At 35.7% G+C, this 20917-nt stretch overlaps 1 protein-coding gene across 4 annotated transcripts in view; it reads left to right on the forward strand.

Moving 5' to 3' along the window:
- Positions 1 to 14757, forward strand: part of Pdhx (pyruvate dehydrogenase complex component X) — a 68920-nt gene extending 54163 nt beyond the window's left edge. For all 4 annotated transcript variants that reach the window (XM_074044347.1, XM_020183855.2, XM_074044363.1 and 1 more), the window contains 4 exons: positions 188 to 246; positions 2661 to 2819; positions 11172 to 11236; positions 13663 to 14757. In XM_074044347.1, coding sequence (XP_073900448.1) covers positions 188 to 246; positions 2661 to 2819; positions 11172 to 11236; positions 13663 to 13921 — 542 coding nt within the window. In that variant the 3' untranslated portion in view covers positions 13922 to 14757. The remainder of the gene's footprint in view (positions 1 to 187; positions 247 to 2660; positions 2820 to 11171; positions 11237 to 13662) is intronic.
- The last annotated feature ends 6160 nt before the right edge of the window (positions 14758 to 20917 follow it).

A 20917-nucleotide genomic window follows, 5' to 3' on the forward strand; every position in this document is an offset into this window, starting at 1 on the left:
TATTGTTCATCCAGGATTTCATAAAATGCCAGTTGTTCTAATCAAGGGCACCTTGACTGTGCAAGAAGACAAAAATCTGTAGTACTTTCATCACTGTTTGCCAGTGGTGAAACTTGTTTACAAGTTTGAAATCTTAATGGTTGTTTTATTATGAATACTAGTTTTAATATGATTATTTTTCTTTCAGATGATATTAAAGTATCAGTAAATGATTTTATCATCAAGGCAGCGGCTATTACTCTTCAAGTAAGTGGCAAACCTCAAATAATTTTGGCTTCTAAAATAGTCTCGTATCTTAGGAACTTTATAATTTTATTGCTAAAATGTCCTATTTAATTTCTTTTGTTTTATAGATGAAGAAACTGAGAATCAAAAGGGCTCACAAACTAATTATGTTTTATTCAACATATACTAATTGATCTCTGTCTAGTGTAATGCATTCTAAACAGTAGAGATTTTACAATAGTAAATGAAAGCCTACATAGTTTCTGATGCCATGGGGCTTACACTGTAGCTGATAGGAAAAACAAACATGTGTCTGGTGATGAAAATGCTAGGAGAAAAAGCAGAATATGGATGCAGAATAACCGGGGATAGAGACATGAATTCAAAACAGGAGAGAGTGAACCAAACTGATAAAAGAAGGTTCTGGACAGAGGGTCTAGCCACCAACAAAGGCAAAGAGGATGTGTTATCTGAAGACAAAGCTGAGGGTGTATGTAGTGTACCTGGAGTGGAGATAGCAAAAGTGGAGAGGATAGAAGATGAGGTTTTTTGAAAAAGAGAAAAGAATGGGAGCCTTATTGGTTATGGCAAGGAGTGAGAATTTTATTATGAAAGAAGAAATCCTTTTGGAAGTTTGTGATCAGACTCAACAGTCAGATGAAGTGGCTCATGCCTGTAATCCCAGCTATTTGAGAAGTGGAGATATAGGAGGATCATGGTTCAAGGCCAGCCTGGGCAAAAGCTAGCAAGATTACATCTCAACCAATAAGCTGGGTGTGGTGGTACATGCCTGTGGTCCCAGCTACATGGAGGCTTAGGTAGGAGGATTGGGGTCTGAGGCCATCCATGCAGAAACTCAGCTCTTCCCTGAGAAATTACTAAAGCGAAAAAGGTCTGGGGGTATAGTTCAAGTAGTAGAGTGCCTGCTTAGCAAGTGCAAGGCCCTGAGTTCAAACCCCAGTACCACTACCCCCCCCAAAGAAAAATTATGGAAGATTGTATTTTTTCAGAATATTACCTATTAACCTACTTCTAGATTCCCAGACCTATTAGCTTAATCATTTACATCTATTTCTTAAGAGTTCTTTCAATGTCCTCATTATCTAGAGCTATTCTAAACTCTGTCTTGCTTTTATTAGCTCATATTTGTGTTTTTAGTTTGTTTATTCCATTTTTTAGGTTCATTTGGTTAGAAAACTTGAATGTGTGCTTCACTTTAATTCTTTCTTTACTAATAAGGCCTAAATGAATTTTCTTTTAAATACATCTTAGACCATGTCCTATGGGTCTTCATTTCATAGTTTTCTAATGATATTTATTTGTCAGATAGTCTTCATTTGTAGGTTTTTGGAGATTTTGCTTCATATTTGTGGTTTACTTAAATGTTGTCTATGAAGAATTTAAAATATTTTGAGGGGTTGTACTTTAGTTTTTATTCTTTAGTTTTCTTTTTCTGGTGGTGGAGCTCAGGGCCTAGTACTTGCTAGGCAGGTGCTCTACAGCTTGAGCCACTCTACCAGCCTTTATATTTAGTCTTTTGATATTGTGACTTTGTTAAATGAATGGACAATCTAAGCCTGGAGAGGGAGAGAAAGGGAAAGACCAATTGAACATAGACCTGAAATGTGAAGGAGCCCAGCATGACAGTGAGAAGCTGAATAAAGTGGAAAGTTCATTATAGGGCAGTGGTCACAAGTAAAATTAGGTGGGCAGAGTGAAATCAAATGGTACTGTGCTGTACTTAAATAGCATACTGGAAGGGTTGTAGAAAGCAAAGAATTTTTGAGAAGAGAAATTTATTTTTGATTTCTATTTTCAGCAACATTTTGTCCTGTAGTATTTATTTGTCATCATTATTATTGCACACTGTTGCCAGGCATTTAGTTGTTTCACCTTTTCTTTTCATCCTTCAGTATAGTTGTTTGTATGCTAAATACATACATGCTCAAATGTAGTATATGTATCTTCTGTTTGTGGTGCTTAGGGAATCTCTTTTAAATAGAGTCATTTATTAACAGCTTGCTAGTATACATTCCAGAACTGAACTAAAAAGCCAAAGAAATGTGGTTGCAGGTCACTACCCTTTTCTGCTCCTCTCTCCCCATCAAGGTCATTTGGTCATCATATGAGGCAGGAAGTATAACAAACATTAAATACCTCTGGCAATTAGATGTAACAAAGGAAGCCCGTTTTTAGCCATGACGTCAAGACACCAAAGCATGTACATCATCAGAATTTCCTCAAAGCATGATGTTTCTTCCCAAACATAAGCAATAATCAAAACAGAGATTCAAACCATTTTTTCAAACAAATGTTTATTTACTTCTGTCCAACTGTATTCACTTTGGAAAATGCATAATGATGTTATTTTTCTGTGACCACACCACCTTGATCTGAAACTGCTTCCCTTCATAATGTGTTTTTTCTATTTCCAGCAAATGCCAGGTGTTAATGTTAGCTGGGATGGAGACGGCCCAAAGCAGCTGCCCTCCATTGACATTTCAGTGGCTGTGGCAACAGATAAAGGTTTAATCACACCAATCATAAAAGATGCTGCTGCGAAGGGTATACAGGAAATTGCTAACTCTATAAAGGTATGTCTTTTTTTTTTTTCTTTTATTATTCATATGTGCATACAAGGCTTGGTTCATTTCTCCCCCCTGCCCCCACCCCCTCCCTTACCACCCACTCCACCCCCTCCCGCTCCCCCCCCCTCAATACCCAGCAGAAACTATTTTGCCCTTATCTCTAATTTTGTTGTAGAGAGAGTATAAGCAATAATAGGAAGGAACAAGGGGTTTTGCTGGTTGAGATAAGGATAGCTATACAGGGCATTGACTCACATTGATTTCCTGTGTGTGGGTGTTACCTTCTAGGTTAATTCTTTTTGATCTAACCTTTTCTCTAGTTCCTGGTCCACTTTTCCTATTGGCCTCAGTTGCTTTAAGGTATCTGCTTTAGTTTCTCTGCATTAAGGGCAACAAATGCTAGCTAGTTTTTTAGGTGTCTTACCTATCCTCACCCCTCCCTTATGTGCTCTCGCTTTTATCATGTGCTCATAGTCCAATCCCCTTGTTGTGTTTGCCCTTGATCTAATGTCCACATATGAGGGAGAACATACGTATTTTGGTCTTTTGGGCCAGGCTAACCTCACTCAGAATGATGTTCTCCAATTCCATCCATTTACCAGCGAATGATAACATTTCGTTCTTCTTCATGGCTGCATAAAATTCCATTGTGTATAGATACCACATTTTCTTAATCCATTCGTCAGTGCTGGGGCATCTTGGCTGTTTCCATAACTTGGCTATTGTGAATAGTGCCGCAATAAACATGGATGTGCAGGTGCCTCTGGAGTAACAGTCTTTTGGGTATATCCCCAAGAGTGGTATTGCTGGATCAAATGGTAGATCGATGTCCAGCTTTTTAAGTAGCCTCCAAATTTTTTTCCAGTGGTTGTACTAGTCTACATTCCCACCAACAGTGTTAAGAGGGTTCCTTTTTCCCCGCATCCTCGCCAACACCTGTTGTTGGTGGTGTTGCTGATGATGGCTATTCTAACAGGGGTGAGGTGGAATCTTAGTGTGGTTTTAATTTGCATTTCCTTTATTGCTAGAGATGGTGAGCATTTTTTCATGTGTTTTCTGGCCATTTGAATTTCTTCTTTTGAGAAAGTTCTGTTTAGTTCACATGCCCATTTCTTTATTGGTTCATTAGTTTTGGGAGAATTTAGTTTTTTAAGTTCCCTGTATATTCTGGTTATCAGTCCTTTGTCTGATGTATAATTGGCAAATATTTTCTCCCACTCTGTGGGTGTTCTCTGCAGTTTAGAGACCATTTCTTTTGATGAACAGAAGCTTTTTAGTTTTATGAGGTCCCATTTATCTATGCTATCTCTTAGTTGCTGTGCTGCTGGGGTTTCATTGAGAAAGTTCTTACCTATACCTACTAACTCCAGAGTATTTCCTACTCTTTCTTGTATCAACTTAAGAGTTTGTGGTCTGATACTAAGATCCTTGATCCATTTTGAGTTAATCTTGGTATAGGGTGATATACATGGATCTAGTTTCAGTTTTTTGCAGACTGCTAACCAGTTTTCCCAGCAGTTTTTGTTGAAGAGGCTGCTATTTCTCCATCGTATATTTTTAGCTCCTTTGTCAAAGGTAAGTTGCTCATAGTTGTGTGGCTTCATATCTGGATCCTCTATTCTGTTCCACTGGTCTTCATGTCTGTTTTTGTGCCAGTACCATGCTGTTTTTATTGTTATTGCTTTGTAATATAGTTTGAAGTCAGGTATTGTGATACCTCCTGCATTGTTCTTTTGACTGAGTATTGCCTTGGCTATTCGTGGCCTCTTGTGTTTCCATATAAATTTCATAGTAGATTTTTCAATCTCTTTAATGAATGTCATTGGAATTTTGATGGGAATTGCATTAAACATGTAGATTACTTTGGGGAGTATCGACATTTTTACTATGTTGATTCTACCAATCCATGAGCATGGGAGATCTCTCCACTTTCTATAGTCTTCCTCAATCTCTTTCTTCAGAAGTGTATAGTTTTCCTTGTAGAGGTCTTTCACATCTTTTGTTAGGTTTACACCTAGGTATTTGATTTTTTTTGAGGCTATTGTAAATGGAATTGTTTTCATATATTCTTTTTCCGTTTGCTCATTGTTAGTGTACAGAAATGCTAATGATTTTTCTATGTTGATTTTATATCCTGCTACCTTGCTATAGCTATTGATGATGTCTAGAAGCTTCTGAGTAGAGTTTTTTGGGTCTTTAAGGTATAGGATCATGTCGTCTGCAAATAGGGATATTTTGACAGTTTCTTTACCTATTTGTATTCCTTTTATTCCTTCTTCTTGCCTAATTGCTCTGGCTAGGAATTCCAGTACTATGTTGAATAGGAGTGGAGATAGTGGGCATCCTTGTCTGGTTCCTGATTTTAGAGGGAATGGTTTTAACTTTTCTCCGTTAAGTATAATGCTGGCTGTAGGTTTGTCATATATAGCTTTTATAATGTTGAGGAACTTTCCTTCTATTCCTAGTTTTCTTAGAGCTTTTATCATGAAATGATGTTGGATCTTATCAAAGGCTTTTTCTGCATCTATTGAGATGATCAAGTGGTTTTTGTCTTTGCTTCTGTTAATGTGGTTTATTACGTTCATTGATTTTCGTATGTTGAACCACCCCTGCATCCCTGGGATGAAGCCTACCTGGTCGTGGTGAATAATCTTTTTGATGTGTTGCTGAATTCGATTTGCCATTATTTTGTTGAGGATTTTTGCATCAATGTTCATTAAGGAGATTGGCCTATAGTTCTCCTTTTCGGAGGTGTCTTTGCCTGGTTTTGGGATAAGTGTAATACTGGCTTCATAAAATGTGTTTGGCAGTTTTCCTTCCCTTTCTATTTCATGGAACAGTTTAAGGAGGGTTGGTATCAGTTCTTCTTTAAAGGTCTGATAGAATTCAGCAGAGAATCCATCAGGTCCTGGACTTTTCTTTTTGGGGAGACTCTTGATTGCTGCTTCAATTTCATTTTGTGTTATAGGTCTATTCAGGTGATTAATTTCCTCTTGGTTCAGTTTTGGATGATCATATGTATCTAGAAATCTGTCCATTTCTTTTAGATTTTCAAATTTATTTGAATATAGGTTCTCAAAGTAGTCTCTGATGATTTCCTGGACTTCCATGGTGTTTGTTGTTATCTCCCGTTTTGCATTCCTGATTCTACTAATTTGGGTTTTTTCTCTCCTCATTTTAGTCAGGTTTGCCAGGGGTCTATCGATCTTGTTTATTTTTTCAAAGAACCAACTTTTTGTTTCATTAATTCTTTGTATGGTTTTTTTGGTTTCTATTTCGTTGATTTCAGCTCTTATTTTTATTATTTCTCTCCTTCTATTTGTTTTGGGATTTGCTTGTTCTTGTTTTTCTAGGAGTTTGAGATGTATCATTAGGTCATTGATTTGGGATCTTTCAGTCTTTTTAATATATGCACTCATGGCTATAAACTTTCCTCTCAAGACTGCCTTAGCTGTGTCCCATAGGTTCCAGTAGGTTGTGTTTTCATTTTCATTGACTTCCAGGAACTTTTTAATTTCCTCTTTTATTGCATCGATGATCCACTCTTCATTAAGTAATGAGTTATATAGTTTCCAGCTGTTTGCATATTTTTTGTCTTTACTTTTGTTGTTGAGTTCTACTTTTACTGCATTGTGGTCAGATAGTATGCATGGTATTATTTCTATTTTCTTATATTTGCTGAGGCTTGCTTTGTGCCCTAGGATATGATCTATTTTGGAGAAGGTTCCATGGGCTGCTGAGAAGAATGTATATTGTGTAGAGGTTGGATGAAATGTTCTGTAGACATCTACTAGGTCCACTTGATCTATTGCATATTTTAGATCTTGGATTTCTTTATTGAGTTTTTGTTTGGATGACCTATCTATTGATGATAATGGAGTGTTAAAGTCTCCCACAACCACTGTGTTGGCGTTTATATATGCTTTTAGGTCTTTCAGGGTATGTTTGATGAAATTGGGTGCGTTGACATTGGGTGCGTACAGATTGATGATTATTATTTCCTTTTGGTCTATTTCCCCTTTTATTAGTATGGAATGTCCTTCTTTATCTCATTTGATCAATGTAGGTTTGAAGTCTACTTTGTCAGAGATAAGTATTGCTACTCCTGCTTGTTTTCGGGGGCCATTCTCTTGGTAAATCTTCTTCCAGCCTTTCATCCTAAGCATATGCTTATTTCTGTCGGTGAGATGAGTCTCCTGTAAGCAACAAATTGTTGGATCTTCTTTTTTAATCCATTTTGTCAAACTAAAGGTATGTCTTAAGAAAGACTATGCTTTCAAAATGTTTGAATGTATTTTCAGTTAATTACTTTTTGATAGCCTTAATATGATCTGGTCACACAGGGATTTCTGTGGGGAGGGAATATTATTCCAAGTGATTCTCATCTATGTACTTAGGTTTTTAAGTTTTTATCTAGGTATGACCCATTTAATGAAAATCTTATATTCAAAAAATTCAGAAATAATGTTAGATAAATTGGAGGTCAACCTCATTCATAAGCTTTCTAGACAAAAGCTTTATTTCACAAAGTCTAGATTTCAGTTCAGTGTTTTTTCAAATACATTTTAAAGTTGAAGTAAGATGAAACTGTGTTTCTACAGACATGGGAATGGCTAGACCTCAGTGCTAACAATATTCCACTCTTAAAGTTTATTCTATTCATTTCCTCTCTAAACTTGAAACCACTAAAAGTACTCAGCATTCCAGAGGTAAATAACTTTTCTTTTTCCTGGGTCTCTTGTAAAGCAGTTTTTATGACTCCAATCTGGAGAAGTTTAATTTTCCAAAAAAATAACACATTGAATAAACAGGAATACAGACAGTGGGTCAGCTTTGACTGCTACAGTGATTTCCAGGGGTATTTCTTGGGAAAAGTACCACGTCTCAACATGTTTATATTGAAATGTCCAGATTCGTTTGGGTAAGTGATAATTTTCTTTTTCTGTTGACCAAGGACCTGTTGTATGTTTAGAGGTAGAAAAAGTTATAAGGTAGATAAAAGGCAGAAAATAAGACTTCTTTGGGAAGCTAACAATATGTAAATGTATAGACCTATTTGCCCAAAATAAATAAATGAATGCAAGTTGATCTATTTTTAAACACATACTGGTAATTATTGTACTTAACTTAGAATTTTTGAGTTGCATATAATTAAAGGTGAACTTAGTACAATTGACATTTGTAGGTCTTCATTCTTTGAAAAGATCTGCAGACTCTAAGTGTATAGATAAAAATGCAACTATTTTTCTTGATTGCAAGGTGGTATTAATTTGGCCAGTTTAAAAGTAACAGTTAATAGATTGGTTTACTGGGATACAAGTAGCAGTTAATAAAGCCACAGGGATACATTTCAAGACACCTCCACCCAATCTTGTGGCTCAGAACTTGAGAAACGAACTGGGGCAAAAAGTGTTAGAAAATGAGAGAAGTGAATTAGGAGTGTCGTGCACCAAAGAAGCAGTGAAGATTCTGCAGGAACGTGAGGTTGGGCCTTAGCAGGCAGGCAGTGAACAAGAGAACCTACAACACTAGCTGGTTAGGTGGGAGCAGTCTTTCTGAGGGACTCTGAGATCATAAACAGGCAACTTGGGACTCTTGCTAGCGATGCACAGCATCCAGGACATACTTCTCCTTTTCATCATTCATGTCTCAATTCAGATGTCACTTTCACAGGCCTTCTGTAGCTTCCATAGCTTGCCTAGTTTCTTAACATTCTAACCCATTACCCTTTTATCAGTCTTTGAAATTGCCTTATTTATTTGCGGAGTCTTCTGTGTTCCCTATGGACTGGACTGATGTTGACAATCTTACTCATCACCACATGTTCAATTCTAGAACAGTGCTTGCAATGTAGTAGTTGCTTGGCAAATTTATTTTTAAATTTTTGTCAATAAAACAATTTTCTGACGTTTCAAGGGTTTGTGGATCCTTTAACCCCCATCTGGTTAAGTATACTTGTGTTACATATTTACTTTGTCTCTCAGTAATCCCAAGGATGTCAGTGTCCAGAGTTAAAGGCATTCCCCACTAAGTTCAAGTGTGTATTCCCTGAATGATAGAGTAATAAGCCCTAGCTTCCCTGCTGTGCCTAATTCTTCCTTAAACGGCAGGAGCAAAATTTATCTCATAAGTACCTAGTAAATTTTTTTTAATGAATTATCAATGCATGTGAAATACTATAGAAATATTTGCTAGGCGTCTTTTCTTACATCCTTTCAGCTGAATACTTTAGATAACATGTACTTTGATTTTAAGTCCACATTGCCAAGAGATCCCAGTGCGGATTACAGATTTTCAGAATTAAATGATTCTCCTCATACTTTATACAGCCTCAGAGTTCATTGAAAGGAATATTCTGCTGATGTATTGAGGGTCCATAAAGATTTTTTTTAGGTATAGTATATATAATTGAATCTAGTTCTTAAAATGATTTGCATATTTTTCATCTGTTATACCCTGGTAACTCATCAGGATATGTTGAGACCATCTGCCTTTAAAAAATGTCATTCAGCCGGATGCTGGTGACCCGTGCCTACCTACTTGAGAGACTGGGATTGGGAGATCCCAGTTCAAGACCAGCCCAGGCAAATAGTTTGTGGGATGCCATCTCCAGAATAATCAGAGATGGACTGGAGGTGTGCCTCAAGAGTAGAGCACCTCCTTTGTAAGCACAAAGTCCTAAATTCAAACCCAGTTTTAAAAAAAAATTAAAAGTCATTTAAAGTTCATTTGAATGACTTCTTTTTTAATGATTTGATAAAGTTCATGTGTCTGCTCAGATCATGTGCACAGTTATATGCTGAAGGCAGAAAAATGTGTTTGTAGATAGTTCTGTTACTGATATTTCAAGGACTATAGAGATCCTCTTCCTTTTTCACTTCCAATTTAAACAGTTTATAAGTAACTGTACAAATAGCATAAATCTATAGTTTCTGTTGGTAGTAAGTTACATTAATACATTGAGATCAATTTTAGACTTTTTTTTTTTTTTTTTTTTTTTGGTGCTGGGGCTTGAACTCAGGGACTACAGTTTCAGCCACTCCACCAGCCCTTTTTTGTGAAGGGTTTTTTTCGAGATAGGGTCTCGCAGAACTATTTCCCTAGGCTGGCTTCAAACCGCGATCCTCCTGATCTGTGCCTCCTGAGTAGCTAGGATTACAGGTGTGAGCTACTGGCACCCGGAACTTTTGAGATTTTTAAAGAATGCTTTAGTTTTCAAAAATTAAGTTACCTATGGTGTAAAATTAAATAATTATCTGTTGTGATTGTAATGTGTCTATGTTGGCTTTGTAATACAAAATATTAAGTAAGCCCCAGATATATTTTATCTACCCAAATGATAATGACTTTATTGTTCTTTACCCTTCTCATAAATTAATTCATATTAATTCTTAATATGTGATAACTCAATTTCTGTTTCCTTGCTTTTGAAGCATTGAAAGGTAAAGGTTAGCATTGAAAAGTAAATGGTTAATTCTAAGTGCAGTGAGAAGGAAACTTCACTTTTCTTAATGTTACTCTCAGTGTCATCTCTTTCCCTCTGTAAGTTTTCAAAAGTCAGTATTGTAGAGAGTGATTATGTACCTAGTACATTCTTGTATTGCTTGTGACAGTGTAAATTAGGAGTAGTTCATTCAGGAGACATTTCAGCTAGGGAATCAAGAACCAAAAAAGGCTAGGTTCCAGGGCACTGTAATTTTGTTTCTGAAAATTTTTTTGAAAGTGTTCAGAAGGAACCCATGAACCAAATAAATTATAACACTGGGAAAATGACTAAATTATGGCAAATGCATTCTTTAGACTGTTAAGCAGACATTTAAAAATTAGCTAGAAGACCAGAAACACATATTATATATACAATACCAAGAAGTTAAATATAAAATTCTGTTTTTTCTTTACCATCATCTGAGGTTATATATGTTTTTAATAAAAATGAAGAAAACACTAAAAGATAAAAACTGTTGTGTTGGTTGTGAGATTGTGGGTATATCTCATTGGTTATCATTGGATACTTACTTTAAAGATTAACAGTGGCTTGTTTTAATATTTTTCTTACAAGGAAAAATGTTATAGGCAAAATAGAAAATTGCGTTCTGTATTGTAGAAAATACTGAACCATTCTGCCTAAGTATTGGTACACAGGGAAAGTCTAATATTTGAACTTTTAGGAAATTTTGACTAATTTCTTTAGATTCTTGCATTATCTGTGCTGCAGCTTATTCTTATAATTGGGTTAGAGAAAATTACTTAATGTATGTCTTACATCTTGTAAAGTCAAATCAAGATATATCAGAGAGTTTATGTATACTGCCTACCAATATTTCAAGTGACATGATTATAACATGTTTTTGTTGTCAGGCTCTGTCAAAGAAAGCAAGAGATGGAAAATTGTTACCTGAAGAATACCAAGGAGGATCTTTTAGGTAATATTAAATTCTGAATTATTAGTAGCATCAAACAAGTAGAAGTAAGACTTAATAAGTCCATGTCACAATTTTCACTTATTTATCTGAAATCTTTCTAAAATTTAAGCTAGGGGGGTGGCGGAGGGTGGTGGGGGTGGGATGCGGCCCAAACAATGTATATGCATGTGAGTAAGCGTAAAAATGATGAAATAAAAATTTTAAGAAGCCCCCCCCCCAATAAAATTTAGGCTAAATATCATATACTTTATTAAGATAACAGAACAAGTGAAAGTATTCTTCAGACTAGTCAGGCTTTCATATCAAAAACTGGGGACCCAATAGTACTGAATAAGCATTCTTTGGGATGGACATTAAGTAGCACAAATGACATTCTCTTTCTTAAACTCTTACTTTTTAATAAATTTATAAATAATAGATTTATAAGCATCAGCTGTTTTCTCTCTGCATCTGTTTATTTTCATTTAGTTTTTGTAGTATTGGGGAATGAACCTTTTTATTACCAGTTCTGTTTTTAAGTGTTACATACATATGGCAAAATATACTGAATATAGATTGAAGTTTTTGCAGAGTAAAGAAACCTGTGTTACCTCCCAAAGAATGACACAGAACACTGTCAACATTCCAGACTCCTCCCTTTATCCTTCTGAATCATCACTCTGCACATTCTGAAAATGATTCTAGGTTTCTTCTGCTGGTTTTTATCTTTATATAAATATGTATTCTCTATTGTCTGATTTTTTTTTCTGGTCACTAATATCTGAGAGATTCACCATATTGCTATATGAAGCAGCCATTCATTTATTGTTGTAGAATTCTGTCATATAAGTCCAATATCCATTTTACTTTTGATGGGTATTTGTATGTTTTCAGATTGGTGCTATTACAAATACTGGTGCCTTGAATGTGCTTACTCGTGTTTTATGGTAAAGATATGTGCACATTTTTGTTGTATAGACATAAAAGTAGAATTCCTGGGTAAAAAGCTCTTAAATAGATAGTGCCAAACAATTTTCCAAAATTGGTTTTGCAAATTTACACTTCTATCACAATGCATGATAATTCCCAGTGCTCCACATTCTTGCCAACTTTTTAATGTTAGGTTTTCAATTTTAAGAGTTGAGAGTTTAGTGCTACTCTTTGTGGTCAAGGAAGTTCAAATTAATACTGTTGAATACATTTTCACCTATCAGCCATTTGAGTATCTGATAACTCATTAACTGTTGAATTCTTGCATCCATTTTTAAAATTGATTTGTAGGAGTTGGTATTTCCAGATATCCATACCTTTGTGGATACATTTTATTTCAAATACCTTTTCCCACTCTGTCCTGCCTTTGATTCTCAGTGATTTATTTATTTTTTAATGAACAGAAGTTTTGAATTTTATTGAGTTCTTGCTTATCATTATTTTTCTTCCTAGTTGGTGCTGTTTGTTTTCTGTTAGGAATTTTTTGTCTGCCTAATGTGTTATTCTTCTGTGCTATCATCAAGAAGCATTATAACTTTACTTTTCACACATAGATGAAATAAGTTGGATTTTTTTTTTTTTATTGGACGTACTAGGGTTTGAACTCAGGGCCTTGCACTTGGTAGGCAGGCACTCTGTCACTTGAGCCATGCCCCCAGCCCTTTTTGCACTAGTTATTTTTAGGTAGGGTCTGTGTTTTTTCTAGGGCCACCCTCAGATCATGAGCCTCCTATGAGCTGAGATTACAATCATGTATCTACACCTGGCCCTTGAAACTGAATTTTTATATGATGTTTAATAAAAGTCAGAGTTCTCTTTTTCTTTTTCTCCCAGAGTCAGTTTGTCATCCTGTTTACATGCACACCCCATATGCCTTGCTGGGATTTAGATTGGGGTTGCATTAAGTCTTTTAACCAGTTTGAGAAAAATTGACATCTTCACTGTATTGAGTCTTACTGACTCCTTTGATTTTTTCAGTTAAGTCTCTTTGTAATGGTCATATACTGTCATTAAATTTATTACTTGGTATTTGTTTTTAAATTTTTAAATTTCACTGTTGAATGTTAACAGCTTATAAGTAGATATAGTTATATTGACCCTTTTTCTAGTGACTTAAACTTGCATATTAATGTTATTAGTTTGTCAGTACAACCTTAGATTTTCTCTGTGCACAGTGGACTCATCTACACATAAGGATAATTTTATTTCTTTTCTCTAGTACTTATGCCTTATATTTCTTTTTCTTGCCATACTTTACTGTCTAGGACCTCTAGCTCAATGCTGAATATACAATGGTAGATATAATATTTGCATGTATACTACTATGTATTCTTTGGTCTTTGAATAACTTGGTAGAAGGTCCAGTGGCACAGCACAGCTTTTTAATAGAGTAAAAATATGTGCTTTGGGCCATGCCACCTTAGAGGGTTTTTTTGTTTTTGTTTTTCCCCCTCTAGTATTTCCAACTTGGGGATGTTTGGCATTGATGAGTTCACTGCAGTGATCAACCCTCCTCAGGCCTGTATTTTGGCTGTTGGGAGATTCCGACCTGTGCTGAGACTCACTGAGGATGAAGAGGGGAACACCAAGCTTGAGCGGCACCAGCTTATAACAGTCACCATGTCAAGCGATAGCCGAGTGGTTGATGATGCACTGGCTACCAGATTTCTTGAAAGTTTTAAAGCAAACCTAGAGAATCCTATCAGACTTGCTTAGTCTCATAGACAAGAAGTTAAGTGGATAGCTGTTATCAGGAAACACACAATAGGAAGATGATTAAGTATTTAAGTATGAAGTGAATGAAATGCTTATTTATTTGGTGAAAGAAAGCCTTTGACCTGAATTCTCTTCATTTTCAATGTTGGTTTATTGTTGTAGAAATAAAGGATGATAAATGTAACTAATAAAGGAAAGAGAATATTTGGTTAGTCAGATCCATTGTTATCCTCTGGTGCTGTATAGAAGATGCAAATCAAATTATATGTTTGGCTCATTTTGAGCATTTTAGAATACTGGAGAATGTGTATGATGCATTCATTGTAAACTCAAAAAATTGATAGAACTCTAATTGTGTTAAAGTTAGAAGTGGGATTCAAATAGATGCCCGTTAAGTTAGCAGTGAGACCTCTTTTATAAGCACTGCTCTAGAAATACTTGAACAATTTTCTATGTACGGAGGTTTATTCTGGATAATGGTAAATAAATAAGGGTCACACTGCATTAGGGTTGTGACAACATTATTAAAATTGTTATGTATTCAAAGCCATGTATGTTTCTAACAGTCTTATTTTTCACTTCTGTAACACTGTGAACTTCTAAAGAAGAAAAAAATAAAGACATACAAATGAAGAGACCAAAAAAAGTTGCTTGGTTGAATGAAAAACTATGGTTAAAACATCTAAACTCATGCTGAGTGTTAATATGTTAAAATATAATGTGTTACCTCCTACCAGAAGTCTCTAAGTTAATGTTGATTCAAATACAAAATGTTGTTTCTTAGTTCATTTGAATCAAGTTTGTACTGGGCAATAAAATGTGAGAAAATTTTAAAATTTTTTAATTTTACTTTAAATGTTAGGACATAGGAGTTTATTAGTAAAACCGTGAAGTATATTAGTAACTTCTCTGGGATATCTTAAAAGGGACTCTTAAGGAGGAAATGAGGAATTTAAAATTAATATGACCATTAGAAAAGTAATGGATAAGCAATGTACATCTTTGGAAAGAGCAGAAGACTTATGAGGCAGGACAGATGAGAAAAACTCATTTTAGTCCATCAATAATACGAAAATTTCACCAGTCAAAAATGTTAGAAGAGCCTCTTCCTCCCTTTTGGAAACTCTGCTACACTGGCAAGATAACTGTATTTAAATTGGATGGTAATGAATGGTAATTTAATTCATTAGTCAAAAAAAGTCTTCTCTTGGTATCAGTTGACATAAATCACCAGACAGAAGACCTATATGGTACAAGTTGTATCAGGAATGACATAATGAACTATAAACTCCAACAAAAGAGCCTTCTGAAATAATTAATGCTCTAATATATCAGTTTAAAAAATGCTTAATTCTATTACTCAGTTTAACAAGCTGTTTTTTAAAAAGTTATTTTGAAACTCTTCAAGTTTACTGAAAATCATAATTAAATGCAGTCTTCTAAAGAACTTCTAAGGGGCTGGTGGAGTGGCTCTAGTTGTGGAGCACCTGCCTAGCACAGGTGAGGTCCTGAGTTCAAACACCAGAACTGCCAAAAAACTACTTCTATAAGTAACATTATGTTTGAGCTCAGTTTTAACTGAAATTATTTAGATTTTTTTTTTCTGATTTTTATATCTGAGTAGTAGAGCATGAGGCAGCCATGAGTAGACCTTGGCTTGGAGTTCTGTTCAACATGGATGGATGTCTGTTAGCAGTAGTATGTCCATTTCCCTGTGATCAGAGGGAGGTGGCTTTCACCCCGGCCTGCTGTGCAGGATTGTTCTGAACTGAGCAGAAGTACTACATGAACTGAAGACAATTCTTCATGGACAGCATGGCTGTTCATTTCATAAAACCAGTTGCTTTTCATGGTTTGACTTCTCAGGTTTTAGTCCAAATGCATGTTCATTCTGACTAATTACTATAGTATTCCTAAAGTGACCAGATTTTTGTTAGGAAATGATCATTTCTGAAAAGAATTCTATTGCAGCTTGAGATCAAAGAATAACAACACTGGTTTGAAGAAGGAATATGGTACACTTAGTTTTAATTTGTCTGCATCAGAAAGCCCCTCCCACATTATATTATTAATTTAGTAACACAGACGTCAGGAGGACAGGAAAATGAAATTGTTTACCTGGTCATTTTTTTTCCTATTTAAACATGGGGAATGACTAAAATATTGGGAAGATTTCTAAGGAAAAGCAATAAATTCCAGTTAACACTTGGGCATAACTTGGGTGATTTTAAAGTCAAGATGGCTCCATTTACCCGATTATAATTTCTAATTAACATTTATAGGTAGTCTTTTTACTGTGTTTTGCTAAATTAAAATTGTCTGTATGCTGGCCAGACTCTTGAAACACTGCTAAGAAATATGCTGTTAGAAGTATTTACATATGCTGTTAGAAGTATTTTAGATAATGTCAAACGGAATTTCTATTGTCAGATTTTTTTTCTCTTTTGCAATTTGAACTTCACAGTAAATTTTATAGGCCAGCAATACGGGCATTATGTGAAGAGTAAAGCTAGTTTTCTAACCTTTCACTGAAAGGTAGGTGGTGCTGTGAGTTCATATATTGTAGGAAGAGTAGGAGAAAAATAGAATGGCATTTAAATCTTAGTTTTCAAGGAAAATTTGTCTTCATTGCATGTTGCATCAAGATGGGCTTGGTCTGGGCTTGCACAATGAAGAAGTGAAAGAACTCTTTCATACAGGTAAAAACCATTCATTTAAATATGCTTTTAATGGGAAATGTTTCTGATTTGTGAAGAAAGAAGTAACAGTGCACATTACTTTAAGGTTAATCTGACCATAATGTGCTATGTAGGTTAAAGCAGAGAAGATGCCAATCTGCAGGAAATAGCTGCAAATTTTGCAGTAATGAAGCAGGAGTTGATTGTGATCTGCACTAGGTTGATGTTTATAAAGAAGGAAGAAAAGGAGGCATGTTCAACACGTGAGGATGCTGAAGCAAATTATGAATATGCAGGTGGGTATGTTCTGTTAGACACTAGCAACAATATTGTAACTTCCCATCCAGAACAAATGCCTCTTGCCTCACATTTGCCAATAACAAAAGGAGTAAGATTCTGATACATATAACAAGTGGTATATTTCAGAAGACAATAGTCTTTTAATAAGTCATTTTGAGTAGTCTTATGTTTCAGTTTTTTTCTAGTATCTCCATTGGTTTCAGGTAATAGAGGCAGGCAGGGTTGGGAGAAAGTGGTATGTCCATGTTTATAATACTGAAGACACCATTTAATTGAAATAATAATACAGTATACAGATGTACTTTGTAAGATGATTATCAGCCTCTCTTAGTAGCTTCTTTGTTTTTATTCACATTTTTATCACTTATCTGTTTTTCATAACAAGTCCAAGCTACCTTTTTCTTCCTGAGAAAGTAAATACTGTTTAACTCTTTAGATTGAAACTATTGTAAATGACATATACAATTAAGGAAAATGTGGGTTTCTGTTAAAAGTTGAGAAAATATTAGCACAATCATTAAGTAGGTATGAGTTGCCTTTTTCACATCTGAAATGGTTCTTTTAATTTCTTAATTTATGAAATTCTTCATTACTCCTGTCATGAAAAGATGTGTTTTTTTAAAGCCGCTGCTGTTGTGAACAAGTACTCATTAGTCATAGCACTTTATAAAGCATGAAATAGCATATAAAGTAAGGTGTTAAATTTTTAATCACATAAGTTGCACTTATTTTATACTTATCAGTGGCTTCCTCATCTTTTTGATGAGGAATGGTATTTATCAAGAAGCTCTAGAATGGTACTTAATAAATTCTCATCCTTCCCAGTAGTACTGGCCGATAGCACAAATTTTGTCAATACACACTTTTTAAGTAGGCATCCAAGTTCGTATGCTTATTAAGTCAGAAACATTTTAAGCCTCATTTCAGCTTTATCTATAAATTACTGTGCTCTTGGCAAAAACTATTTCTGTGCTTCAAATTCTTAACCTTCAAAATGAAGAAATGAGAAAATTGATCATTGTAGTGGCTGCTTATCTTGTTATTTTCCTCAATTCTGTGTGGGAGACATACCCTACTTTGCAGTATACCTCCTGCATAGAGTATACATAAAAACTCAGAGATGACATAAGTTGATCAAAGCTCAGAAGGACCCCAACTAGGATTTGAACCTAGGTCTGTCCGGCACAAAAGCTTAGGCTGTAACTGCAGCCTTCTAAGTTGTGTACTATAGCTGGGGTAATTCTACTTACTGAAGGGCTTGGCTTGTTCTTCAGTGATAGCCTGAGTGATTTCCGGCATAACCACTCATACATCAATTCACGTTTCCTCAGTAGTGGTTCTCTTTGCGACTTCCTGGTAAAAGTGTGCAGGAAGGATATTTTTGTTTTTATTTTCATTATGAACAACTACTATTAACCTGAAATGCTAAAGTTAAGTATTACGATTTGTACCTCTGAGTGGGAAGCTGGGAAAAAATAGAAACAAAAAAATTAAGGACTTAGTGCCTCTAAGGCTAGACATATAATATAGATGAGTTGGGTGCATGCCTGTAGTTCCAGCTACTCATGATTCTGAGCCAAGAGAATCTGTTGAGCCCAGCCTGGGCAACATAGCAAAAGCCTATCTCACAAAACACACGAACACACACACACTAAAAGTAGTTACCTCAGTTTTGATGCCAGCGATCCTGTGCTTCTATGTTAGTGACTACCCTTCAGCTTCCAATTAGTTGAGGGCCGGTAGCTGATGGCAGAGAAGTTTGTTGGGTTGCCCTGGCCATGCATGTCCATAGTGACCAAGCAAATAGGAAGCAACTGCTTTTCTGGGTCACAACAGAGCCATAGCACCACTGGATGTCCCACACCTACCACCCAGCCACATAGCAGCTGGAATGAGCAATATCCCTCAAGTGGCTGCTACTGAGCAAGCTAACATCATGCTTGCCATGAACCAGAAATGCTTGAAAGACTGATACTCGTTATTGTAGAGCAAGCATTGACGGGAAAATTATAAGCTGAGAGACAATAAGTAACTGACACGAGACTAATCAGAGTGGCTAGGAAGTACAAATATAATCTCATGATTTAAAATAAGACCAAATGTTATGATAATTTAGAAAAACATAGCTGTCTATATTAAACATACTCTTTGGGCAGAAATCTATGAAGAATACAGGTATTGTTTTAAAAATATTGTTATTTATTTCTTGCAAATTAAAACCACACTAAGATTCCACCTCACCCCTGTTAGAATAGCCATCATCAGCAACACCACCAACAACAGGTGTTGGCGAGGATGCGGGGAAAAAGGAACCCTCTTACACTGTTGGTGGGAATGTAGACTAGTACAACCACTCTGGAAAAAAATCTAGAGGCTACTTAAAAAGCTAAACATTGATCTACCATTTGATCCAGCAATACCACTCTTGGGGATATACCCAAAAGACTGTGACACAGGTTACTCCAGAGGCACCTGCACACCCATGTTTATTGCGGCACTATTCACAATAGCCAAGTTATGGAAACAGCCAAGATGCCCCAGCACTGACGAATGGATTAAGAAAATGTGGTATCTATACACAATGGAATTTTATGCAGCCATGAAGAAGAACGAAATGTTATTCACTGGTAAATGGATGGAATTGGAGAACATCATTCTGAGTGAGGTTAGCCTGGCTCAAAAGACCAAAAATCGTATGTTCTCCCTCATATGTGGACATTAGATCAAGGGTCAACACAACAAGGGGATTGGACTATGAGCACATGATAAAAGCGAGAACACACAAGGGAGAGGTGAGGATAGGTAAGACACCTAAAAAATTAGCTAGCATTGTTGCCCTTAACACAGAGAAACTAAAGCAGATACCTCAAAAGCAACTGAGGCCAATAGGTAAAGGGGACCAGGAACTAGAGAAAAGGTTAGATCAAAAAGAATTAACCTAGAAGGTAACACACATGCACAGGAAATTAATGTGAGTCAACTCCCTGTATAGCTATCCTTATCTCAACCAGCAAAAACCCTTGTTCCTTCCTATTATTCCTTACACTCTCTCTTCAACAAAATTAGAGATAAAGGCAAAATAGTTTCTGCCAGGTATTGAGGGGGTCGGGGGGAGAGGGAGGGGGTGGGGGCAGGGGGGAGAAATGACCCAAGCCTTGTATGCACATATGAATAATAAAACAATAAAAAAATTTTAAAAAATAAAAATATTGTTACTTATTTCTGATAAGTTAACTTGATTCCCTGGATGAGACATTTATTAAAAAGTGAAGCAAAGTAAAATATTGAAATACATCATCCACTCAACTGTTGTGAACAGCTAGTGTACATAGCAAACAGTCCTTGCCTGCAGTCAGTTCAAACTATACATAAGTGATACTTACATTCCTGAAAAACTCAGCAAGCCTAACAATCAAAATGCACATAATTGAGAGGAAGGCTTTGTAGAGGTGACATTTCAGGCTTTTATATTACTGGTTGTAACCAACTCCCTTTTTTTCTGGTTTCTCTAATTTTAGTAACCAAATATTTAACACCTAAATATACAAGCTAACCAGTTGATTTTCCAGACCTCGACTCAGTACCTGTATATATCAGTGTCACTACAATAACTTCAAACAAAGCTTAGAAATTTTTTATATGGAAAGCCGCTCATCTGGGAAGTTGATTGGGCAGAGAAGCTTTATGTCATCCTGCCACTTACAGTGGAAATGTTCTTTGTCGGGTCATCATGACTACAGTGTTAGGTGTGTTTACAAATAAGTGGTGATTCTGTGCTGAATTGAAATGTATTTCTCCACTTTCCTACCTTTTTCTAACCTCTTTTCTTTCTTGTGTGTACAAATACATTTTTGGAAATCTTCATACCTCTTGTTTTGTTTATTCTCAACCAAAATCATCTTTGGACTCTCCACTGAGCAGAACTATAGGGACAAGTAAAAGTCAAGCTTTAATTTTAGCCTCCAGTATATTTAATGCTAAATGTCAAGTTAGTATGTTCCTTATTCAGAATGGACAT

Source organism: Castor canadensis, chromosome 1 (assembly GCF_047511655.1).
Source record: "Castor canadensis chromosome 1, mCasCan1.hap1v2, whole genome shotgun sequence".
Taxonomy (NCBI): Eukaryota; Metazoa; Chordata; class Mammalia; order Rodentia; family Castoridae; genus Castor; species Castor canadensis.